The 25,652-nt window shown below is 41.1% G+C and overlaps 3 protein-coding genes across 7 annotated transcripts in view; 2 read left to right on the top strand and 1 right to left on the bottom strand.

Annotated features, from left to right (window-relative positions):
* The window catches only part of mapk14a (mitogen-activated protein kinase 14a), an 11,748-nt gene extending 4,934 nt beyond the window's left edge, over positions 1–6,814 (top strand). For 2 of the 4 annotated variants that reach the window (XM_035645803.2, XM_047331317.1), the window contains exons 4-12: positions 476–587; positions 1,281–1,310; positions 1,611–1,658; positions 1,782–1,896; positions 2,357–2,428; positions 3,711–3,790; positions 4,976–5,054; positions 5,269–5,442; positions 5,585–6,814. In XM_035645803.2, the coding sequence (XP_035501696.2) occupies positions 476–587; positions 1,281–1,310; positions 1,611–1,658; positions 1,782–1,896; positions 2,357–2,428; positions 3,711–3,790; positions 4,976–5,054; positions 5,269–5,442; positions 5,585–5,649 (775 nt within the window). In that variant the 3' untranslated portion in view covers positions 5,650–6,814. Of the gene's footprint in view, positions 1–475; positions 588–1,280; positions 1,311–1,610; positions 1,897–2,356; positions 2,429–3,177; positions 3,258–3,710; positions 3,791–4,975; positions 5,055–5,268; positions 5,443–5,584 lie in introns of all 4 variants that reach the window. The other 2 variants (XM_047331316.1, XM_047331315.1) reach the window with 2 other exon arrangements.
* A 1,300-nt stretch (positions 6,815–8,114) lies between these two features.
* srpk1a (SRSF protein kinase 1a) lies at positions 8,115–21,166 on the top strand. Of its 2 annotated transcripts, none has more exons than XM_035645802.2 (16): positions 8,115–8,239; positions 8,844–8,898; positions 11,892–12,022; positions 12,178–12,286; positions 12,457–12,544; positions 13,261–13,348; positions 13,576–13,682; positions 14,217–14,382; positions 14,479–14,504; positions 14,650–14,875; positions 15,004–15,393; positions 15,572–15,672; positions 16,610–16,717; positions 17,046–17,115; positions 19,363–19,455; positions 19,789–21,166. In XM_035645802.2, the coding sequence occupies exons 1-16, from the start codon at positions 8,227–8,229 to the stop codon at positions 19,971–19,973; spliced, it is 1,956 nt and encodes a 651-aa protein (XP_035501695.2). In that variant the 5' UTR covers positions 8,115–8,226; the 3' UTR covers positions 19,974–21,166. The 2 variants fall into 2 exon arrangements, with proteins under 2 accessions (XP_035501695.2, XP_035501694.2); XM_035645801.2 differs by lacking the exon at positions 19,363–19,455 and adding an exon at positions 18,251–18,343 and having other exon boundaries at positions 8,116–8,239.
* On the bottom strand, positions 20,997–24,349 carry lhfpl5b (LHFPL tetraspan subfamily member 5b). The gene is made up of 3 exons (XM_047331345.1): positions 23,918–24,349; positions 22,074–22,310; positions 20,997–21,049 (listed from the first exon to the last, which is right to left on the bottom strand). The coding sequence occupies exons 1-3, from the start codon at positions 24,324–24,326 to the stop codon at positions 20,997–20,999; spliced, it is 699 nt and encodes a 232-aa protein (XP_047187301.1). The 5' UTR covers positions 24,327–24,349.
* Positions 24,350–25,652: the final 1,303 nt, after the last annotated feature.

A 25,652-nucleotide genomic window follows, 5' to 3' on the forward strand; every position in this document is an offset into this window, starting at 1 on the left:
TCATGACATGGATATTTGTTGAGCAGCAGACTAACGAAGCAGCGCATGGCTCTGTGTGTTTTGGCTGCAAAACTACCACTGTAGCATCCAGCTCTTGCCTTCCACCAGTTCTATTTGGAAATTTAAAAGTGCTGTGGATTCAAATTATGCACTGATGCGGTCCCATTAAGCCCCATTTATCTGGGTGTGTTGTCAAATGACATTCCATTTGTGAAGGGCTCGGCCTTTCATTGCCTCTGGAGAGAAGTGAGGGTGAAAAGAAGTCACAGCTAGACCAGGTTTAAGCCGTAGCCGTATGGGAAATTAGTTTCATGCAGCAAACAGCTCTGGGGAAATTAGTTTGAAGTGCAAATAAATTGATTGATTTATTAATTGATTTATTTCCACCTAGATTTTTGTGAAGCGAGGAAACACGATACGCCGTCTGGTATTTGTGTCTTTTCAACCTGTGATGACAATCTTTTCACGTTGGCAGGTATCTCGTGACTCACCTGATGGGGGCAGATCTCAATAACATAGTGAAATGTCAGAAGCTCACAGATGACCACGTACAGTTCCTCATATACCAGATCCTCCGAGGGTTAAAGGTGAGGTCGTTAAATGAACAGTTTGACATTTTTGGGTTTTCTTACCGAGAGTTAGAAAAGAAGATTCTCATATCTGCTTAGCTAAGAATAAAGACTAGAGTCCTTGGCCCTGTTGTTTGCAAGTGGATAACCAGGTTATCCTGCCTAAAATGTGGATCTGTGGATTAATTTTGGTTCTTTGAAGCTGTTTTAAATTGCACCTGGGACTGTTGTCAGACACACTTTCATATTTTTATGATGATTTATGATGAGTGTTGTAATTATTATCATTTGGACCAATCTTCGGCATATAACCACCTCATAAAATCACAGCTTGCAGCTTTTACACTTCTTTATTAGGATTAAACAAACTAGATATTGCATGTTAATAACAATCAAATCTTGTGACCTTTGGACAGAGTTCGACTTCCTGTTTCCCCTTGTTTCCAGTCTTTATGCTAAGCGAAGCTAACTTGCTGTAGCTCAATACATTGAAACAGATACTGAGAGTAGCATCAGTCTTCTCATCACCTAACTCTCAGCAAGAAATTGAATAAGCCCATTCCACAAAATGTAGAAGTATCCTTATAACTTGTCCTACTAATGATTGAGTTTGATCTTCAGTTGTCTGACAGTTTTGTACTGGTTAATCAATACATCCTGAAGTAGTGATGTTGTAATTGGATACACATGTTCTCCTCCTCCTGTCCCCAGTATATCCACTCAGCAGACATCATTCATAGGGTAAGTGCCGTGTTTGAGTTTTGTCTGACTAATGCCACTTTGCCTTAAACCCCAGTCCTGGGACCCCCACCCCTTATGATGTCTTTCACTTGGCTTGCTTTGTCTAAACACCTAGGGAAGGGAAGTCATAAACAGGACCTTTACTCTGTGTTAATGATCTAACACTTTAATTTTAATGCTAATAAAGAAGGGACATGTTTGTTTCCATTCAGAGGGACAATGTTTTCTGTACCCCCAAATTATGCTTATCAGCTAAACCTAAATGACACCAATTCACATGTATGGCTTTTCTTCCTTAAGGATTTGAAGCCTAGTAACCTGGCAGTGAATGAAGACTGTGAGCTGAAGGTCAGTGAACTGCTGCTGTCATTTCAAACAACAGTTAAATCTGAATCCAACCACAAATGTGAATATTTGCAAACAACTCTGCTTTTTTTCTTCTTTTCTTTTTCGCCGCTACACTTCTCTCAGATTTTGGACTTTGGTTTGGCACGGCACACTGATGATGAGATGACCGGGTACGTGGCCACCCGCTGGTATCGAGCCCCAGAGATCATGTTGAACTGGATGCATTACAACATGACAGGTAAAAAGTCACACTGATATTTTTGAAGCCCTTAACAATATTGATATTTGATAGTTTACAAAGATATATGATAATCTTAATATTAACAGCTGGTCTTGATTTTAGAGATAAATAAAAATGTTGCCAAGTTTGACTAAAATTTGTTGTTTATTACAACAAATACAACTAAGAAATGTAGTGGGCAGGACATTTTACAGTTGAAAAATTAACTTCACTACTCTCTGGTGGCCAAACTGTAGAGGTGGCAACACTGTTTTATAACATGTCTTTAGCATTTCCGTAGCTTGTATTCTTCCCATTTATCAGCTGACATACACAACTGATATATTAGAACTGAACACATTTTATCTGGTTTATTGTAATAGATCCCCTTTGCTCTCCTTCAGTGTCTTTTTGCCTCATGAAAGACTACTTGTTTTACAAGCAAATCTTAATTATAGTTTCCTTCTCTTTTTTTCAGTGGATATTTGGTCAGTGGGATGTATAATGGCAGAACTCCTCACTGGACGAACCCTGTTTCCTGGTACTGACCGTATCCTTTTCATTTGAGTGTACAGTATAAGTAGATTTTAGTTTTGGATGTACTGATTTCTGATTTTGTTTTTATGCAAGCACAGTAACAGAAGCTGATTTGCAGTCCTTCCTTTTTTGTGTCCACTCATGAGAACCTGCTTTTCTGCTTTTCTCTTTCAACATGATACTGCCCTGAGTTGCCTTTATATTAATAATGTAACATACACACACACACACACACACACACACACACACACACACACACACACACACACACACACACACACACACTACCTGTTGTCACACTTCCCTCTGGCTTGACACATACCTTCTGCTCTAATGTTTCCACTGACGTGCTTCAACTCCTCCTACACTGTCAGTATGCATTGTTGGCCCTGGTCCACGCTCTGCCTGCACCACTGCCAGTCTTTGTAAGGGCCTAACAATCTGCAGTGTCTGTGCTTAGAATTGTATTTCTCTCTCTCTCTCTCTCTCTCCCTCTCCCTGCCAGTGTTTTCAGACTAATGGCTGTGCCTGTAAGTAGGTGTACAACTGGGCTATCCACTGTCTCCACTCTTCTCCTATGTCATTATAAAACGTTTTCTGCTTTCAAAGGTTCAAATACTCCCTCTGCCCTTTTTCTGTGTGAAATACATTTGAACATTAAATATCAAACATGGTTTTTAAGTGATAAAAGTTTCACACGGAGGTCAGATTATTTCCCCCTCTCCCTCCAGCATCTGGTCTTCCTTTACCGTGTGCTTGTAGACATTGATCAGTTGAAGCTAATCTTGATGCTCGTCGGAACACCAGAGCCCGAGCTCTTGATGAAAATATCTTCAGAGTGTGTGAGTTCACAAAGTGATGCAAGGTTTTGCTCTAACCTGTTTTCTGCTCTTAACTTGCCACTCCGCTCTACAACAGTTTGATATACGGTAGCTGCTTCCCTAATTGACAGCATGTTTTCCACCCTTCAGCTTTGTGGATTTGACTTGCTTTTTGCCCTTATAACCGAGCGAATTCGATGGTGTTTGCTGTGAGATAATTGTGACACAGGTGATTTGAGTGCTGGCTTTCACTGACTGCCTGCAATGCAAAGTGTTGTGATGTTTCTTTTCTCTAAATCTGACGATCCCTCCTCTAACTTTTTTTGGGTCACATTTTGCTTCAAAGCCGGAAGTTTGCTTTTCAACATAACATTGTAGTGCATCTAAAGTTTAGCCCCACATTGTTTGGTTGAGAAGCAGCTTCTTAACCAACTCTGCTCTATCGCTATACTCCCCTTGACACAAGCTTCATAGATATAAACCAGCTTCAGCAGATAATGCGTCTGACAGGAACGCCCCCAACATCTCTAATAAGCAGGATGCCCAGCCACGAGGTGAGCAGGATCCACAATTGCTCTCGTTAGAACAGACAGAAGACATGGGTGGGAGGAAAGTCAGACCTGCTGTTACACACTCCCTTTTTGTTTTTGAAGCTACAAAGCCCTTGGCCCAGTATCCTAGGTATTGTTGACCACACTAATAACAGTGCAGGACTTAAAGGACTCCTATTTTGTCAAGTTGGGGTATAAGGAAGAGCACATCCTCTAAAGGCAGGGATTTAAGATTGTGGTCCAAGTGTAATCATAGTATTTATGTGATATCTGACATGCTTGTTGCATGTGATTGTAACGATTGCCACAAGCTCTGCTCTGAACGTGTGTTTATCGCATTTCCATGCTTGTTATTTTACTCCAGTTAAAATGTCTCTTATAGAGTTAAACATGCACAAACTGTGCAATAGCTAAGCTTGCTGTTACTAACTGAATTTCATTCCATTATTTTCAAGCTACACCTTTCCTTTACACTGAGTGGTTACTTATCAAAACAATTAGTTATGATGAAATAAGTATTTTGTCCTCACACCCACATGAGATGAGCTGCAGCGTCGTTCTTTTGTACAGGATACTTTGGTCTAAAAAATTACATAGTCATTACTCAAAAAATCATGATGTTAAGCAGCATAAACATTTTGCTCTTTGACCGTTTAAACGAGAAAAGAGAACAGCACCACGGTGCTCTCCCTCCTGTAGCTCCGTTTTAGATTGCACTGAGACCTCTTGATGTTGCTAGGCAACATGTCAGGACTGTCAATCACTTTTTGCTGCAAGCTACACATTGCTTTCAAAGCAGCTGCTTAACAGTTTTTGACAGCTGGTGTCTTTCTTCAGAAAACAACAAACAGACTTAAAAACCAACCTGAAACGTCAAGGGCCCCAATAGTATGGGTCCATGAGAACTCCAAGTCACAGGATGACTTTTTTTTTTTTTACTGCAGCATGAACATGCACAAAGAAATGCAACCACATAGAGACATAAAATGCATGAAAATATTTTTTCCAGTACAGTCAGCTGTAGATAGAAAGGTTATAACTGAGCAACAATGATTTGATGCAGGCGGCTACATTGAATGGAATCAATAGCATGAAATGAGAGCATTATGAAACAGGTGGTGCTGAGTGTGGGCGACATGTTGCTGCTGGTAGGAGCTGACATTTGATTTTTTCCATATGTTTTCGCAGGCCAGGAACTACATCAGCTCCTTGCCAAACATGCCTAAGAGGAACTTTGCTGACGTTTTCATTGGTGCCAACCCACAAGGTAATAAGAGAAAGAAAAAATGCTCAACTTGGAATTGGCTGTGCTCTCTTACGGTTCTTTACATCAGTACTTTATTTTATAATTCCCTTTATCGGGTGAGAGTAACTTTGGTTTAGATCAAAAGTTTAGCCACCACTCTCCATGACTGGACACTAGGATTTTCAAGGAATCGTAGATCCTGTTTGAGATATAGTTCTGTTCACGTGTTTTTAAGCTGTGGACCTTTTGGAGAAAATGCTGGTTCTGGATACGGACAAGCGAATAACAGCAGCCGAGGCTCTGGCCCACTCGTACTTCGCTCAGTACCACGACCCAGACGACGAGCCTGAGGCTGAGCCTTATGACCAGAGCTTTGAGAGCCGCGAGCTGGAGATTGAAGAATGGAAACGTATGTCCTCACACTCTTATATATTTTTTAAAAAGAAAATTAAAAACGAAAACGTGAAAAAAATAAATGATGTAATGTTTTTTGACAGTGGTGAAACCCTGATATGTTTTAAAATGGTCGAATATTTTCTCATGATTTGCAGGATTAACCTACGAGGAGGTGAGCAACTTTGAGCCGCCCGTCTTCGATGAGGATGACATGGAGTAGTGAGACGTGCCACCCGCAACCTCAGCATCCAACAAATTTGTAACAACCTCAAACATGTGCATTAGTGTTAAGCGAACTCTCAGACACTTGTATTAGTGTGTTAATCTTTATTGATCAGGAAAACATTGTCCATGATTAGCCTTTGGAAGGAGATCATTGCCAGCGCAGGGAAAGCAATAACTCGACCAGTTATTATGATTCCCAATCTTGAACCACTTAAGGTCTGATGCTGGAAAAAGGCCCTTGTTGCCAATAGGTGAGATAATTTTATATTCTTTAGATATTTGTAAAATTTAGACTTTGATGACTCATCACTGTGACTCTGAGATGCTGAAACACCTGGACCTACAGCTGTGCTATTTTATGTTTTAAATTTTCTATTGAGTAACTTATGAATAAGCTTTTGTATCTATCAATCAAAAAAAAGAATATCATGCTGGTCTGCCCACTCCCACTTCCACACTGTCACATATAGCACCAGGTCACATGTATTTGTAACATGAGTTTTGGATCAGTTATCGCCATGATTGTTATTGTATTTAAAGAGTTAACTTTGAAGGGTGTCACATCTGTGACAGTAGATTTTACAGTTTTTAAATTTATAGATATGTGACAAACTGAGAATGTGCTTTTGTTTAGTCACTGTCCTTTTAGTGCTCACCAACTGAATTACACACATTTTATTGTTCGTAGTTTAGACGCCCTGTGAGACATTTATGCATATTTTGGCTACACAGACTATCTGAGCCTCCACTGTTAAAGGACGGTGCTCTTCATTGTGGCACCTGAAATAAGCAAAATAAATATTTATGGGTATCTGCTCTACCCAAAAATATGTAAATATCTGTGCCATATTTTTTTTTAAACTCTGATTTATTGTGGTTCAATCACTTTTAGCATGTACAGTGCATTAGTTAAAGACTTTGTGTGCGTCTGCGAGAGTGTGTTGTTGGTTTACAGGAATTTTAAATGTCATGCTGAAACATTTAATAGAAATACTGCTTAAATGTGTAAAAGAGGGATTATAGATGTATTTATACTTTGTGGAGGTGGTATTTATAAACAATAATCAATTGATCCCTTAAACTATTTTCAGTCCAGCAGAGTAACTACTATCTTCAGTCATTTGTTTAACAAAATAAAGACTTATTTTTAAGACAATAAACCAACGTTGTGATAATTGCCTCTACCGCAAGTCTTTACTATGTACAATTTTTATCAGCAGGACCGGTCCTCTGTATGTATTTATGAAATAGTGTTGATGAGCAAGAAGACAATGATGACTACGATTTGCTGCATCTGCCTTGCTGAAGTGTCATCTAGCAAAATGTCGATAAACACAAAAAATAGAGAAAATATAATCTAAAATTAGCCTGTCAACCCCTTACAAAGAAATAGCATTTGGTCATTTTTCTTTTTGTCCTTTTTTGAGCAGCCATTGGACCAAAACGTTGATATTTCATTTACAGTTTTTTATGACAAGGAAAAGCTGCAAATCTTTACCTTTTGAAGCTAAAACCAGCACGTTTAACAATTTTGCTTGAAATATGACTGGAGCTAATAATTTAATATTTGGTGTGACCAACCGTTGCATTTAAAACAAAAAAATCTTAATCTCCGGTTACACTGTTTTTTCCGAAGTACTTGGCAGGTAGGTTGTTGGAAGAATATTGAGCTCACTTCAGATCTGTGGATTTATGCCATCTTTGTTTTTACAATTTTTTTTCTGTCATGAAAACCCAGACTGACTCCGTGAATTTCAGATCAGGGTTCTGTAGGGGTCACGCACTCTTCTGCAGGTCTTCACATTCTTGTCTCTGAAGTTGGTTCTTAATGACTTTGATGTAAGTACCACTACAAAATGATCATCAGAATGTTCATTGTCTCTGTTGATTGCCATTTGAGTGTAGTAAAACACGGGTGGAAAGTAAGTAAAAAAACTTGTTACTTATAAGTACATATTCTTCATTATACTTGACATACTTTTATACATTTAAGTAATATTGTTACAGCCAATTGAGTGTTCAAGACATTTGACACAGCTCAGTTTATTATTAATAATCATAATAATAATAATTTTTATTTATATAGCACCTTTTAGAAGTAGCTTCACAAAGTGCTTTCGCAAAAATATACAAATCACAGACAATCAAAATCAGCATTCCAAAAATATTACGGGTTTGAGGTCACATATATGTATTAAAAATATATATATAACAAGACAATATAAAAAGACTTGGGTTTTTAAAAGTGACTTAAAAGAAGGCACAGACTCGGCCAGCCTTATCTCGTCATGCAAGTGCTCACACACATGGTCCACCTTTTATCAGTAACATGCTTTACTAAATAAACCGCACCAGGGGCCCAACAACAAATACTTGCACGCCAGGGGCCTGGTAACAGACTTGATCTGGACATGAGGTCTGTTGGCCTTCATCTTCTCTGACGACGTTCTGATGCTCAGGTGGAGAGACTCCCCCCACCCCCTCCCTCCTCCCCCGAGCGAGAACGACCCAGTGCGCATGCGCGGAATATTCGATCACTGGCGGTGGAGCTAACGGCTAAGCACAAGCCAACATGGAGAGGAAAGGTAAATCTCCACACGGACACTCCGCACACCGTCGTAACCCCGCGTTAGTGTTTGTCGACGCGGGCGCGTGTGTCCCACAAGGTCGGGCTCGGCCCGAGCCGCACGCAGTCGGCGGTGTTCATTGAACGCGTCTGTCACGCACCGTTGAGCTGGGTCCTAGCTGCGTTAGCCCCGCAGACGTTAGCTTTAGCTTCAACGGGACATGTCGGGATTAGCGAGCTGCGTTTGCAGCTCCTTCTGTTCGACACGGAGGCTAATGATGCGACGGCGTCCTAACCGGGCAGCTAGCGACCAGCGCGTGGAACGACCACTCCGTGCCGCGCAAACGTCACCGTGTCGGGATGAACGGTAACCGACGGTGGGTCGCTCGGTGACGTCACGGATCGTGAGAGGGTGTCCGGGATGACACCGGGTGACAGATGCACCGCAGGTTTCATTTAGTGTCTGACATTAGCGAACATGATATCACATAATGGTCCTTGTATCCTTCCCCTCAGACTAGTGTCATCTTTCTCTCTTTTCCTGTCCCGAGTGTGAGATTGGAGGTCGAACCGCAGCTATAGACAATATCGATCATAATTTTGTCACCGGTTTCTTCTGACAGTTTTGGCAATCCAGGCGAGGAAGAAGAGGGCGAAAGCGAAGAAGACCAGCAAAAAGTGAGTTCAAGCTCGTCGTCTCCCTTGTGTACGTGATAACCTCACACTGATGCTTTTTGTCAGTTGGTTGTTTGTTGTTGTTTGTTTGTTTGTTTTTTGGTGAAACTGACAAAAGGTAATTGGCTGCATGTCTGCACTCTTGGTCTGTGCCTGATCCAGAGATAAAGAAATAAAATACTCATTAATATCTTTCAGAGGAATCATGATGGTGAACACATTCCTTAGTTTTGACAGCCCTGTCATCCATAAAGCTTCAGACAGTCATTATAATATGTACGATGTCATCTTGTCTGTTGAGATTATAAATTAAACTACCCAAAGACTGCCATACTAAAAAATAGTTTATGAATGAATGCATTAAGATAATACAATATTCAGTGATGGAAATATTCAGCTCAAGTGTTGATGTCAAATACTGATTGTTTTGGAGTATCTAACAATGTACTAATCATTGCCATCCTCCGAAGTGTTGCATAACAGCCTGTGCTATATTTAAAATGGCAGAATGAAGAAGCCCAAATCAGCTCGCCGAACCATGGTGTTTCACTGAAAAGGCACTACAGCAGATATTCATCTCCTGACCGCGTTATCTTCACGGCTGAAACTTGCCGTGTCCATTCGGCACATGAATCACATTACACTAAGAAACTCCTGTAGAAGGAACTCAAAATTGTACTGTCGTATGCCACAGTCATCCTTGCATATAAAAGGGCAGTAGCTCTCTGTCATCTTGAGGACATATTGGATAGAACCGGCATTTTGAATCAATTGTCAGGGTAAACATCTATTTAACGTTAGACTTTGATCTAATGTGGATGACTGAATATTAGAGCACAAATCTGCCGTCTCATACAACGTTATAAGTACTAGTACTACGAAAACTTGCTCAAAATTAGAACGGGAATGTTTTGTCCTTTTCTTAAGAGAAGAAGATGATTTATTGGAGTTGGGCCTGTCTCCACATCTAAGATATCATATTCCCAATGGTTCATCCCTGTCTTCATTTTCAGATGGTTAATGAGGAGCTGTGACTGAAAACTGTAAAGATGAATTATCAGTACCAGTTCCAATTTGTTCCAACAAATGTGTTACTAATAACAAGATTTGCAGTTATGCAAGAGTTACAAATGGAAAAGGGATCATTAGACGAGACAATTCAGTTAAAACAGTTAAGTAATTCTTTGCAGCTGTTTGTTCTGCCATTGGTGCACTAACATGCTTTAAACCTCTTTCAAATAACAGCGTCAGGCATGAATTTGCAGATTATGTGGAAACCAGCAGTTCATTTGTGAGACATTACAGACCAGAGAGTTTAGGAATTTATTTCAATTTGATCTCAGCTCTCTTGGCTCCCATAGTGATGAGCAGCCTTAATCGCCTGTGTGCCTGGCTTTCAAGTTAATATTAGCAACTGAACTGTTGGCAAACACAGATTATAGGATGTTAAACATTATCTTGCACTTTAGTTAGCAAAAAAAGCCATATTGTGCTTGGTTAAAGTGCCAGAACCACTATTCACAGGCCGTCTCGTTCACTGATGCCTGCTTTGATACATTTTTTGCAGCAGTTACAATTAAATCACCAGAAAATACTAATTAAAAAAAGGGTGCTTTTCAGACCGAGCCCTTTCTTTATGATGTAAATCCCAAACATAAATCATGTTCGGTAGGGCTTCAGCCAAGGATTATTTTCATTGTCGATTAATCTGATGATTATTTTCTCGATTAATCAAGTATAGTTGGCCATAAAATGGTGAAAATGTTGATCCCAAGATGATGTTTTCTTTTGTCCACAAACCAAAGATATTGCTGTAAACTATTTTAAACCAATACACCTTTTGTAAATTCTGCGAATATTTCCTCACTGTCCACTAGCTGTACACTTTGCTTGAAATAGACCTGAAGTAAAATTAGTATAGTCATGCTCATTTAGACTTGTGTTGACAGCTGTATAGCAGTATAGCTGTCAATGAAGAAATGTTCCCTGCAGCACAGATTTCTTGAAATGTTTCTCATGCTTCTTCATTTCCTTTAGTGTGAAATCTTTGGATGGGGTCATCAGTGTGGGTCTGTTGTGGCAGGAAGGTTTTGACAGGCTTGGCAAACCTGAAAAAATATTTTAATTACCCAAGGTCTATTTGCATTGCTGTCTTACAGCCTCTGTCAAGTTGCTGTGTATTTGTTTAAAAAAATAATATATATATAAATATATCAATAAGAAACTGCTTTGATTGATTTCAACAGGAGTGTTGTAGATTAGCTGTTGACTAGAGCCCGACTGATTAATCGGTTGGCAATAATATCCACCGATATGAGCCATTCACGGACATGTCGGTATCAGTGCTTATGATAACAGATATGAAATCTTTTATTGTGCAGAATAAACAATGCAGAAAAAAAATTGCGTTTATGTTTTATGTAAGATAAATTATGTATATTTTCTTCATTCAAGTTCTATATATTTGGTTGCATTTGTGTTTTCCTTTTATTTATATTTATTTATGATAAAGTTTATGGTTAAACTAAAATCTAAAGCCTCAATTACATTTCTTTGTCATAAAGGTTTGACAACAACATCTTAGGAATCATTGACAGGTGAATTATACATATATATATCAGCCTATGTATCGGTATCGGAAATCTTTTACTCCCAAATATCGATATCGGCATTGCCCCCCAAAAATCCATATCGGTCGGGCTCTTCTCTGGACATTCCTTATTTATTTATCTGTGCTAATTTTAAAAGTTAAAAAAAGCCATTGAAAATATTGAAGATTCTGGTAAACTTTCACAAACCCTTGAAAAGATTTAAATCATTTTAGTCATGTGAAACATTTTTATAATAGGTAAAGGAAATTCTATTATTTAATTACAGGTAATTAGTAAGAGGTGCTGCAGAGGTTAATGTTCAAAGGACTTTGCATACCCAGGCAGGAAATGTCAGGAAACATGTTCCTAATCAAGTCTTTTATGGTTGGTTTGTTTGTCCATCAGGCAACAGCCAGCCAATCCCAGAGCTCGACAGCAGCCCCAGCACGAAGCGTCGCCTCAGGACCCCGAGGAACCGGAGGAGATTCTCGGCTCTGATGATGAGGAGCAGGAGGATCCTAATGACTACTGCAAAGGTGAGTCCTGTCTTACTCTTTATGTTTTAAATGCACTACAACACAGTTATTGTCTTTAATAAAGCCATAATCTGTTTTTACATGCACTAACTGGCTGTCGGGAACTTTGGTTGTTGTTTAACTGTCCAGTAAATGTTAATTATATTCCCTTCTAGGTGGCTACCACCACGTGAAAGTAGGCGACCTTTACAACGGAAAATACCATGTGATCCGGAAACTGGGCTGGGGACACTTCTCTACCGTTTGGCTCGCCTGGGACATCCAGTACGAGAAAAAAGCTTTACTGCATATTCTCACTGCACTGTTTTGTTTTGTGACACCTGACGTTGGACAGCAGACACGATGGCAGATGACATCTGAGATTGATTTGATAGGACCTTGTACTGTGCTTCCTGACAGTGTTGCTTCCTGTGCTTCTTGCTCTGTGGTTGCAGGGTGAAGAGGTTTGTTGCAATGAAGGTGGTGAAGAGTGCAGAGCACTACACGGAGACGGCAGTGGATGAGATCAAACTCCTCAGATCTGTAAGTAGCCGAGCTCGAGTCGGTTCTGTGAGGTGACATCACATAAATCGGGAAGAACATTTTTTTTTTCTGATGCCAGTGCTAAATGGATACTTTTAAAATGGTACCAGTGGGGGGAAAAAAAATCTATTTTCTAAAATATATATATTTTTTAACACTAACTAAAGTGCTTAGTGCTTAATGCAGGTAGTCAAACACAGTGTATCCCTCCACTCTCAGAAGTATCCTGCGAGTCGCCAGGTGCATCATCAGGTTTGACGTATTCGTTCTGATGCCTTACGTCCCGGTGTCGGAATTTTTGCGTAAAATAAAGCCACATTTTTGACTGTTTAGCTTTAGGCATTTTGTTGTTGCTTCTAGCAAACTGTAGGCTCACCTTTCATGCAGCCAAAGCCATGTGGAGAATGTGTAGCTACCAGAGTTAAGGGCACATGCAGTGATGTTTATGTTGCTTGTAAGCAGGGCAACTATTTCAGTATATAGCTTAGGCACCGCAATGCCATGAAGGAACATTCGGTACCCAACCCCTCGGTTAATATTAACACATACGGCAAAGCACAACGACACCTTGTTGATGACTTTCAATGGTTAGGCACAGTATTACCTGGTTACAGAATGGTTAAAGACACTTGAATTCCAATCCTGTACTTGTCCAGTCAAATATTAGTAAGTATAAATCTTGTGCCATTTGAATTGTTCCCTTTCTTTGTCCTCAGGTAAGGAACTCAGGCCCCAATGACCCCAACCGTGAGATGGTGGTGCAGCTGCTAGATGACTTCAAAATCTCTGGTGTCAATGGAACTCGTATCCTTTGCAGCCAAATAATGCAAATGCTTCCTGGTCTTTGAAATTAGATTCACTACTACTACACTACTATACTCTTTTCAGTTAACATAATGCTCCTCCTCATGTACTGTAGGTGAATGGCCGCAAGGGTCCGACATGTTTAATTAATAGTTCCCTCTTAGGGGCTCTTCAGTTTGGTTTTACTTGCACTGCATTGTTAATACCTTGACTGCTGTGATCTTAAGATGTCTGTATGGTGTTCGAGGTGTTGGGGCATCACTTATTGAAGTGGATAATAAAGTCAAATTACCAAGGGTTGCCACTGCCATGCGTGAAAAGCATCATAAGACAGGTAACACAAGACTCACAGTGCCTCACCTTTTTGTATGCAGATGACACGTGATGAAGGTTCAGTCTCGGCTTCCACTAGTTTACAGCAGCCATGTCGTGTCAGTCAGGCCAGAACATGTAATGACTGAAAATACAGTCAGTGAGGAAGCCTCTTAACATGACTAATGGAGTGAGGAAAAGTGTTTGCTTTTTTTTTCCACAAAGTTTTTGTTGTGATAAATGAGTGATTGATTTAATAATATGGACGCATATTTATGCACTTTGAAAATCAATTGAAAGTTGTAGATCAATACAAGCAAATAGCAAATTGCAGGGATTTTATTTTATATTTAGTTTGCCCAGAATTTACAAAATTTGTGCACCTATCCCTATAAGATAAATGTGTTTCAGCCATTTATTATTTTAACTGTGCCATAAACTAAATGATAACTAGAACGATATTGAAATTTTAAGAAGGGTTATATTTTTGTTCAACTCAAATGTTAAGTTGAACTTTTAGATTCAGCCGATCGTTTTCCATGCATTAATTTTCCAGGTTCTCCAAGGCCTGGACTACCTGCACACTAAGTGTGAGATAATCCACACAGACATCAAGCCAGAGAACATCCTGATGAGTGTTGATGAGCCTTACGTGCGGAAGCTCGCAGCCGAGGCCACAGAGTGGCAGAAGGCCGGGGCTCCACCTCCCTCTGGTTCAGCAAGTAGGACACACACACACTCACACACACAAACACACAAACACACAAACAATGTATAATCATTAGCACGGCCTGTACTCAACTCAACTCTCTTTTCAGTAAGCACAGCACCTGCTCCAAAACAGGTACAAACCTTTTATTAATATTATTATTATTATTATGATTAACTTTCTGCACAGGACATTAGCCACCAACATGTATAGTATAACATCATTTTAAAGCAGTTCTTTAAGTGAACCTCTCTTTACTCTCCGTGTTCATCTCCGACAGACAGTAAAAATGTCAAAAAACAAGAAGAAGAAATTGAAAAAGAAGCAGAAGCGCCAAGCGGAACTGTTGGAAAAGTGCATCATGGACCTGGAGAAAATGGACAAGACCACAGAGACACGAGAGGAGGAAGACGATGAAGATGAAGATCCACAGTCTCCGAAGGGACGAGTATGTGCTCCTCTCCGACAGGTGTCTCTTCAGGAACTAGAAAACGATGACACGGGGGGTAAGAAGCCAATATCACAGGAGAACTATGAGCTTTGTGATTAAAGTTCTGTTGTGGTTGTAAAACACACAAAAAAAATGATCATGTTAAAAAACTAACTGTCACCTGTCCTGTAATTATCCTGTCAGAGAGCAGTGTGCATGCCGATCTCCTGAGGGTGGGACCAGAGGGGCTGTCGGAGATGAACTGTAATGGCCATGTGGAGGTGGAGCAGAGACAGTCCCAGTGGAGAGACGAGGACCAACACAACGGCAACGCAGCCGCCGCAGAGAAATGTGCCAGTGACGAGGAGCAACACAAGGAGTCCCCTGTCCACCACGTCTCCAACGGCGTGGACTCTGCCGATCCCAACGAGCTGGACACTGAGACTGAAGTCCGGGGCGCTCACAGCAGCGTAGTTACCGAAATACACTTTCCCACTGGGCTGGAGGACGGAGAGCTGGAGCAAAGCATTTTGCAGGACGAGGTGGAGGATGGGCCTGACTGTCCATTTGGGACCCAGGAAAGCCTGAGAAACGGTCAGTCAGCCAAACATCTGAGATATCTAGTGATGAAAGGATTTGTAGCTGTTTATTCTGGCTGCATTGGAAGTTTAATAAAGGCTCAGCCATGTGAACTTTGGAATATTGATTGATTGTTGTTGGATTTTTTTGTCCATCCTTATCTGTCTGTGTCTCTCTCTCTGCTCGGATGTAGGCAAGCTAACAGCAGGAGCCCTGCTAGTTAACCCCCTTGAGCCACTCAATGCTGACAAGATCAAGGTCAAGATTGCAGACTTGGGAAATGCCTGCTGGGTGGTGAGTAGTCTACTAATGACCTGAGGGATTTCCTGATTAGGGATGAAGTCTTGCAGCAGGGGACATATCCAGTGTCATCTTGCTACCAAAATAGAAATGCCTCCATCTTCCTTACCTCCGTTTTTACATGATGTATTGTTAAAGTTCAGATGTTGAATTGCACATGTTTGGCGCAGTTCTGTAATATCTTCATGCATTTAGAATTCTGTTATTTTACTATTATATATTTTTGTAATAAATCAAGATTTTAATGTTGATTACCGATGGATGTACATACACTAAAGACAGTATGACGCTCGGAGGACCTGGCTTTTACAGGGATGAGATGAATAAGTGGAGGGGAGTTTCACAGTGTTAGATTATTTTATGCACGTGTTACTTTTTAATTGACAGTGAGTCCATTGGAACACATCACATACACTTCGAGAAGTGACCTTGTTGTGTCCCATTAGACATTCCCTCCCAGATTCTAGACCTGGCGGAGATGAGGCAGCTTCTTCTTTGTTTCTAGGGTTCCTCCAGCAATTTATCAATTTAGTTAAAAATAATTGGCTTTTCTCAAAAATTTCCTTTTTATAAAAATTGTGCATTCATTTGCAAGGCATCTACTAATGCCTGTGGCCTTACATAGAGCAACAGCCATGTTCAAAATCTTTGATGCTGAATCTCTAACTCTATGCAGGAGGGCTTTAACAGCTGGACAGGGTGGCCCTGTCCCCACAACCATGCATAAGCCTCTGTCTGTTTGTTCTTACTTAAGTCTATAGGGAGCTATGCAATATTGTTAGTCGTTATAAGGTATTTTGTTATATCATTTATTATACAATGTTTATTTTTCCTATCATAACATGATGTCCGTTGGCTCGGTCACTCAAGCGTGTTACAGAACCTTGTTTATTTTAGGATTTGTTCCTTCTGCTCTGTTTCCCTCTATTAGAACAAGCACTTTACGGAAGACATACAGACACGGCAGTACCGGTCCTTAGAAGTGTTGATTGGTGCTGGATACAGCACACCGGCCGATATATGGAGCACAGCCTGCATGGTGAGGGAAACCGCACTGACAACTTCAACTCTCATTGTACCAAAAACTAAGAAAAGCAAGAGCATTCAGAGCGTGCAGACCTCCACCGAGGCTGATCCACATCTTGATCTCTCCCAAAATTTGATCACCTGTTGCCATGGCCGAGACGTATATTTGATTAAATGTTTGTGCAAATCCGTCTAGAAATTTTTGATTGACCTTACTTACAGACCAACTGACAAACCAAACCAGTCACCTACATCAGTAGACCTCATTATGGGGGGGGGGGAATATATCCCCTCATACAGTGTCTTTTCCTGTGTTTATGATGATTGTGTTGTCTCCTTAGGCCTTTGAGCTCTCCACAGGGGACTATTTGTTCGAACCACATTCTGGGGAGGATTATTCAAGAGATGAAGGTATAGATGGAACTTCTTTTTTCTTGTCGTTTATCTGTTTTATCCAGTTGTAATTGCAAAACATAAATCCTGAGTGCTATATTTGGTAGTCATTTTGAAATGTATGCTTCACTGGTAAGAGGGTTTAGGAATGGCTGGAAAGTTATGAACAATTGTGACAGTGAAAAGCTCCACGGTTTTTTTCTTGTTAAATGGACCCCCATTAGCACTTAATCCTCATGATGAATTATTTAAATTATTAAACACGTCTAATAACAATTTCACAGTGTGCACTGCGAGTTCCTCGCTGAAAATGAATTTGCAGTTTGCACAATATGTCGCAATGCACTTTGCTTCAATTTCCACAGCGTCAACACATAACTGAGGTACTCCATTACAGTGATGCTGTCAAATGCTCTCAGATTTATGTAAATTAGAATCGTGTGATGACGAACACCAACATTCCTGTGTTTATGTCCTCTCTTAACACCTCAAACCACATTTTCTGCTGCACTGGAGACGGGGCCATCTCTTCATTTCCTCACTCGCCTTTCTTCCTCTTCTCCTCATCACCCGCTCTCCACGCATCCTTGTTCTCCTCCTCATGCCTTCTCTATGTAAATGTTTGCTCGCTGCTTGGCTTCTGCTGAGGCATGTCATTCTGAGATTCAAGCTTTTAGTTCATCGGCACATTTCAGCTGCAGCTGTGAATTGACTTTTTCACATAGATGATTCTTATTTTTATACTATTCTCCCACTGCTTTCTCTGTTGTGTCTGTCCTTCTTTGGCTTTTTTACTAATCACTTGTCCTGTATCAGATATCTGCTGTACTCGTTTTAGTGTAAATACTGTTGATGGCTGTGCTTTAAGCCTAATATATACAGTCTGATTAATTTTTTTGTGGTTTGTTTTCCTACAGGAAAGTAATTATCCCACGTGTTCAAATGTTTTTCAATTTGAAAAATAATGCAGGATTCCCATACCTGTGCTTCATGTCATACTACGCTGTCAACATCCATGTTCCTAATATGTTGTTCCACATGACCATTTGCCATCTCTCTCCTATCTCCTCTCCCATTTGCCATCTCCATATCCTCTCTCCAAAACTATGACATCCTCTCTCCCCTCTCCTCCTCTGATGTGCCTCATTTCCAGACCATCTTGCGCTCATGATAGAGTTGCTTGGTAAAATCCCTCGTCACTATGCCCTGAGTGGGAAATACTCACAGGAATACTTCACCAACAGAGGTATGCCACCCCTCTGCCTGGGGCCTGCTGTGGGCACGGTGGTGGACGGCAGGGAGGAGGGTAAAGGTTTCTGTCGGCACACAGATCTATCAGAGCTGTCGGTGTGCGCAGGCCCAGTGGGCAAAAGAGTCAATACAGACCAATATATGTCTGTTTACTTTGAACAGTGCCATCAGACATTCAAATGTCAGGAGTTCTGCCAAGGATTGCCTGGCAAAGGTACATTCAGTGCCTCCCTTGTTGTGGCTTGGCTATTCTAAGAATTAAGTTTCGGAGTATAAAATGTTTTTAGTGACATCAGAGAGTGCAGTTATCTTAGATCCTGGTGTAAATATCTCCTCTGTAAGATCCTCTCCTCTTTAGATTCGGTCTTTGTATATAACTTCTTGGCTCTTGGAAATGGGCATAGGTATTTTACATTTTCTGACAAAGAAAGTTTTCAGGCAGGTTAACTGCAGTGGAGGAACTAGTCTTGATAGTGTAACCTTTGTGGTGTTTGAGTGAACAGATACCGAGATTTTATTTTCATTTTTCGATGCGTGATGAAGAAGTCCAGGCCTCTTTGTTTACACCCAGTAAAGATTTTGTAAAGACGAAGACGAAGGTGTTATATAAACGGCTTTAACAGATGTTATGTATAAACATGATACCTTTTTAAAAAATGTAATGCGTTCATACGTCAAAGATGAAGGCTTATCAGAAAGATCACATCGTCAACGGAGCGGTTGCAGCTGTCGATTCTTGAGACAATGTCTGATGGCCGTGTTTGACACCTTTTTAATTTCTAATTGTTGGTCTGTGCACACTGACCTCTGCAACAATCTGGCCTGTGTGTGCGTGCGTGCGTGCGTGCGTGCGTGCGTGCGTGCGTTTGCGTTTGCCGTGAGCTTGACGCCGACCTCCCTCAGCCCTCCATCCACACACCCAGAGTGGGCCTGTGACTGTGACACTGTCTGATGAATCTGTGGTTTGTCTTGTCTGTCTTCCCACTCTCCTTCTTGCGACCACCGGCCATGTAGACCATATAGCGCTGATCATTGAGCTGCTGGGGAGTGTCCCACGCAAACTCATAGTGACTGGCAAATATTCCAAGGATTTTTTCACCAAAAAAGGTAAAACGAAAAGTGTCAGTAACACGTTTGGACTTTTTGGAGTGAGAATTTTCTGTCTGTCCTTAGGATCGCGATCCTAGTGTGGCTTATAATAATCCAAACTCTTGTAATTTTTAATGTCAAAACCTTTTTGCACATTAAATATAACCAATTAAAAAATAATGCCTATTTGAGATTTATAGTTACAAAGCATTTCCCATTTGAAATATGTAGATTGTAATAAGACCCGTGCTTTATGTTTTCAAAGACTGAACTCCCTTGTTGTACTGAGTTCACACTGTAAAGGTTTGTGCCCGTGGCTCTGATCGTGTTGTTCGGCTGGTTTTTTTCTAGGTGACCTGAAACACATCACAAAGCTGAAGCCGTGGGGTTTGCTGGAGGTGCTGGTCGACAAGTACGAGTGGCCTCGCGAAGAGGCCGACTGCTTCACCGACTTCCTGCTTCCCATGCTGGAGCTGATCCCCGAGAAGAGAGCCACTGCAGCAGACTGCTTGCGCCACCCGTGGCTCGCCCTCTAGTGGACACCTGCGGCCCATGCACCTCCCACTCCCACCCTCACTCCCTCCCTCTTCCAGAGACTGCAACAGATCACTTTCCAGATTGGGCATATCAGATGAATATTTATTTATTTTTTTTGTTTTTGTCTCATGTTTTTGTTATCGAGCTAATGCCTCTATGTATGTTTGCTTTGTATTTGTCGGTTCTTCTCTTGGTGCGATGACGTCAGGAATCCAGTGGATTGTATTTCTTTGTGGTTATGTTGGCTCCCGACTGCTGTGCTCTGTTCACCCATCCAGCTAAGCAAACCTGTTATTGTACTGCTAGTGACTCATCCTTGTTTGTTACACTCCTGCACTAAAACCCAAACAAACCAAGGATATGTAGCTTTTATTGGTCATCTTGTCCCCTCGGAAAAAGGACTTACTATCACCTTCTTTCCTCATTAGTGCTGTGTTCCTTTTTTATGAATTACTTTATCTCCTATTACACATGTAAGGTATACATTTTGTACTTGTAAAGTAGGTGTAGGAAGTTGCACACTGGGCTGACATTTACACTGACTGCGGTAATGTTCACAGCATTTTCTCCAGACAGACTAGTTTCCAACGTTTGAGAAAGTAGGTCATATTATTTAGCCATAACAAATCTGTTATCACCTGGTGTTTAACGTGTTGAGTTAATTATAGAAAATGAGATCATTCATTCTCATGGGAGGCTGGTATTCTCATACACACCTATTGCAATTCAGGAATATAGTGTTTTAAAGGTTGCAACAAATACAACATTTTAAGAAGCCCAATTTAAAGGAAAAGAATAAGTGAAAATAAACTGTATATATCTGTACCAAAGAGTTTGCCTTTATGTATATTACAGTTATGTACAGTTTCTAACAAATCTTATATCTTAGCTAAAGTAATTTAGCTGGGTAGCTGTGTTTTATTAAAAGCGTATGGAAGATGTGTTTGAGCTCAGTATGTGTGGCCAGCCGTTCAACTACGACTCTGTTTTTACCATAGACCATGGCGAGATCTGACATCATGTCATTGTGTCTCGAGATTGATCATATCAGAGTAACCCATGTATCTGTTGAGGCCTAGAAACAAAATTCACATCAGTGTCAGATTCAAGAGCTTAGACTTTGTGTGAGCTCTCGACTCACCGAACCGTACAACACGTCATACAATAAAACCGCTGTTCATACAATGCAAAATGACTTGTCATGCTTGTTTTTCTGAGTTTATTAGTATTTTATTTTTTTACATGAAGCACAGAAGTCACACTAACTCTGCACTGGGATATTATCTGGTTAAAGCAGTGAAGGAGCCATTTTATCAGTATGACTAAAAAAAGAAGGAATATAAACCGTTTGGCTCAAACTTGAAGACATTTGAAGATGCTCGTCTTGACCCTTGATGCCATCAAACTACATCTGCATGGGACTGGTTTTGAAGGTCTTGTATGTCTGTCAGGAATTTCCTGTAAAAGAGGAAAATATGCTCTTATCTTCATTGTATACTGAGCCTTTTGTGGCTCATCAACAACTGCAAGCAGGAGATTAATGGACATGCGGCATAGACTAAGACACTGAAGTACAATAATACAATTAACTAATTCTGCTACACAATATAATAAATTTCCCAAACAAAGACACATCCCAGCTCACTGTTGAAAAAAAAAAAAAAAATCCACGAGGAAAGCTAAATAACTAAATGTGCACAGGAAAACACTTCACAACTTTCATGACAACTGAAAAAAAAAAATCTCCATCTGCTGAGGATCATGTGATATGATCGTAATCTCAAAAATATCACTTCTCAAATCTCTGATATGATTTGTGTATCGGTGTACCCACATGTAACGGTAGGAAAACCAGAGGTGTACGTGAAATAAAGTGAGTGATGGCTGAATTTGGTCAAGTTGCTTAGTTCCACAGTCCTGGTTCTGTTGTCACTCGCACTGTCATGTCTCACTGGAACACACCTGTGATTTTCCTGCTGTTAAATGTCCCGCAGCCAGAATTCACTCTCTCCATATAACAAACTCAAGAGCAGAGACGGTCACTTCCTTGCTGTTGTTCCACGCCCTCAGCTTTCACCTGTTCTCGCATTAACCCTCACCTATTCCCTCCACCTCAAAGTCCTCCGGCAGCAGTTTGTCCTGCCGGTTGCCGAGAGTGAAGGACAGAAATGCCAGGAGGAGGGCGTCCAGGATGCTGATGATGGCCAGGATGTAGGCCCAGCGCACCGTGCAGTTCCCCAGGCTGTACTTGTCCGTCCTCTGGCCGCACATCCTCTTCACCTCGGGAGAGTCCCAGCCGTCCGGGTAGATCATGCAGCCCATCACCATCAACACGGCTGCGGGGGAAGGAGGACTTAGAAATGGCAGAGCCTTGCAATTATTACCCCTTGTGTGCTCTTACGTTGATGAATAATTACGAGAGAGCTTTTTTTTTTTCTTTTAGCCCCGTGATGCTGCACCCCCATAAAGTGCCCAAGGTTTCATTTATTTATGGTGCAGCAGGGCAGACGATGCTCTGCAGTGCTGTTTGTATGATGTACAGCTATGAAAGTTGTTACATAAGTAATGATTTTCATCCAGTAAAGTCTCCTCTGGGTTTTGGCCAAAGCCACCGTACAAATGTAGATTAAAACTTCAAGATAAAGGTCGAGGAACTGCCACGTCAAAGTAACTGGCAAGTAGATTTACTAAAATGATGTAGTACTCTTACTTTTATTGAGTATTTTCATTTTGTTCCTTTATGTTTTTACTACCTTACTTTTTCAATCATCTCAGGACCCCTCAGATTTATCTTGTGACCCTTTGAGGGGCCTGATCCTGGTGGAACCACTGGAACAAACTACCTGACTATATCTTCTAGCAGGATTTTGAATGAACACTTTTAACTTGCAATGGAACATTTTACGTCATTTTATTACTATTTTTCTCGAGTGAAGGATATGAGTACTTCTACTACCACTGGTCACGTATGCAGTGTACAGTATACAGTGTAGTACAATAGTTGAAAGGCCTAACTTGTTTCCCTGACTCCGGTATGTTTCAGGTGCCAGTTAACAACACGGCGACACCTGCTCATGTTACATGTAACCAATCCCCACGCAGAGGTGTCAGAGTCTGGGGCTGAAACCAGATCCCGTCTTGGCTCCCACTGCGCTGAACAGCACGTCGAGAACAAACACACATCATGTCTGTAACCAGATAGGTGAAAGGTGGCTCACGACGAGATGACTTTACCACCAGGAGCACAGGTCTCACTCACCCGTCAGGTTTTAGCGATTAGCCAAGATTCTAAAGATTGTGTTGAATCTGTGCTGAATAGGATAATTACAAACTGATACTGAAATCAAATGGTAGCCTTTAAAAAGTAGAATAAGAGGCACGAGACACACTTTCCAATTCTCCACTTCTCCACAGACTGTAACCTTTGAGCCCCGGCCAAGATTTTAAACCCAACTCAAACACAGAATATCAGCAGATTCATTGTCAAACTTCAACTTTAACCTTAGTCATTGTTTGTTTTTTTGTCTTTTTGTCATCACTGTGTGTCTGGATGACATTGATGTGTATATATGTACTACAACAGCTCTTTTTTTAAATAATGCCTCACTATTAATAGTATGATGATGACTTAGGGAGTACATAATGATAAAAGCCATGTCATTATTATTATTATTATTATTATTAGTAGTAGCAGTAGTAGTAGTAGTAGTAGTAGTAGTAGTAGTAGTATTAGTAGTAGTAGTAGTAGTAGTAGTAGTGGTGGTGGTGGTGGTGGTGGTGATGTATTAAACAATAAATATGCATCATTCTATAGTACAATATTAATCTCTGTAATGAATTAGAGGAAAAAGGCTACAAAGTGTCATGAACTTGAAGTGTCAGAGTAAAGTACAAGTACGTCACATTCAGGTGCAGTACTACAGTAGATGTACCCGTCACTCACCTGACGCCAGCTGCATCCAGGCGCAGATCTTGTACACGTTCCCGGCATTGCAGAAGAAGAAGAGGCTGAAACAGACCATGGTGCCCACCACCAGCAGCATGGACGTCCCGACGAAGAACATGGCGGTCCTGAAAGCGGGCGACGGGATGGAGCCGAAGTCCAGCGCGCTCCCCTTGCAGGTGAGCTCCGAGGTGAGCGCGTTGCCGATGCAGTAGTGGAAGAGGCCGAAGTACCCGGCCTGCGGCGTGTTGACGCTGTCCCCGATCCAGTAGGGCTGGATGAAGACCACCACGGTGATGATGACGAAGCAGATGGTGAACACTGCCCACATGACGCCGATGGCCCGCGAGTTCCTCACGTAGTTGGTGTGGTAGATTTTGGCCGCCTCCTGGGCCGGAAGCAGATCCATATCAAGTAATAGGTAAAGAAAGAAAGATAAATCCTTTATCTCTTGTTATCCTGTTGAGGGAGCTCCGCATTGAGAGATCTGCCTCAGGGTTCAGCACCCTGGACAGCGGCGCACCTCTTTTAATGACGTGACCCTGACGTCGGGCGAGGACAGGTGCAGTGTGGCAACTCTTTCTACTGCGGTGGTGGGAAGTAACTGAACACCACAGAGACTTCACTGTAGAGGAGTCGTCCAATTCTCTCGTTGAAGTAAATAAGAGATAAAACCACAAAGCATCTCTTTTGAGGACTACATTGAATAATTCTCAAGGCAAGTGATCTTGTCTCATCTTATTTAATGATGGCTGTACCTTTCTGTAGGAAGTTTGTTCAGTTTGAAGAATCATATCCATATTACATTCTTCCCAGAAAGTGTATACCCCTAATGTGCAAACGCTGTGTCTGCTCAAAAATCATATTCAAACAGGATATTACTCTCGGTTCAAACTACCACGAAAACATAACACATTCCTGCTTACACCGTCTTGTGAGGACCCTGGTGTAATTAATGTCTTTGTTGGTGTTTAATAATGATTTAGTAATGATTTGCAGATAAGCCCTTACAATAACACATTGGTCGCCAGGCTGTGGAATACATTCCTCCAGCACTTCATCAAGTCTGAAATTATAATATTAGTAAGCCAACAGTGAACGTTAATGGGTTTCACAGTCTGTTATGAGCAAATGTACGTCACCTATAAGTGTTAAAAAAAACATTAGTAAAATGTTCTGTAATAACCCACCAGGTCTGTAGTTATAGAGATGAAACCATACCTGTTTGGTCTGAACGCCCTTTGCTGCTTTTGGTTGTTGTTGTTGTGATTTAGCACAAACTCCATCGGTTCCAATCATTTTTAAATATCACACCATGATATTTAGTGAGCTCACGCATATTGATCTTCTGATAGTTTGCTGAGGTTTATGGCTGATTCGCAGGAAGCTTAAAATAAAGGTTCGCTGATATTAAAAATCCAATCTCGTTCCAGCTGAGTCTTCATATTGGAGTGCTGCTTATCAGAAAAACCTACTGCCAGTGACGGGAACGCAACAAGGATTTTACTTTGATAAGTGGAATACAAAAAAAGAAATCACATAGATAGATTTTGGCTTTTGATTGTTGTTGCTGGGGGGGGGAGATCAGATGAATCCCAGTGCGCTGAACAACAGCTGACCTGGGTCTGCTTTAGCTTTGGAAATGGCACATGAGGCAAACCCAACATTAAACACATGGCCGGCATCAAACCGCGCCGCACACTTGTGTTTGCCAGAACCAGCATCTGTGAGGCTT

Source organism: Scophthalmus maximus, chromosome 3 (genome assembly GCF_022379125.1).
Source record: "Scophthalmus maximus strain ysfricsl-2021 chromosome 3, ASM2237912v1, whole genome shotgun sequence".
NCBI classification, from domain to species: domain Eukaryota; kingdom Metazoa; phylum Chordata; class Actinopteri; order Pleuronectiformes; family Scophthalmidae; genus Scophthalmus; species Scophthalmus maximus.

Bases quoted from the DNA above. Each gene is read 5' to 3' on its own strand.
- srpk1a (XM_035645802.2), top strand. The intron at 12,023-12,177 runs GTGAGTCCTGTC...ATTCCCTTCTAG, and splicing joins TCCTAATGACTACTGCAAAG to GTGGCTACCACCACGTGAAA. The intron at 14,876-15,003 runs GTAAGAAGCCAA...TTATCCTGTCAG, and splicing joins AGAAAACGATGACACGGGGG to AGAGCAGTGTGCATGCCGAT.
- lhfpl5b (XM_047331345.1), bottom strand. From the start codon at position 24,326: ATGGATCTGCTTCCGGCCCAGGAGGCGGCCAAAATCTACCACACCAAC. The intron at 22,311-23,917 runs GTGAGTGACGGG...CTTCCCCCGCAG, and splicing joins CTGGATGCAGCTGGCGTCAG to CCGTGTTGATGGTGATGGGC. The intron at 21,050-22,073 runs GTGAGGGTTAAT...TTTTGTTTCTAG, and splicing joins CTTTGAGGTGGAGGGAATAG to GCCTCAACAGATACATGGGT.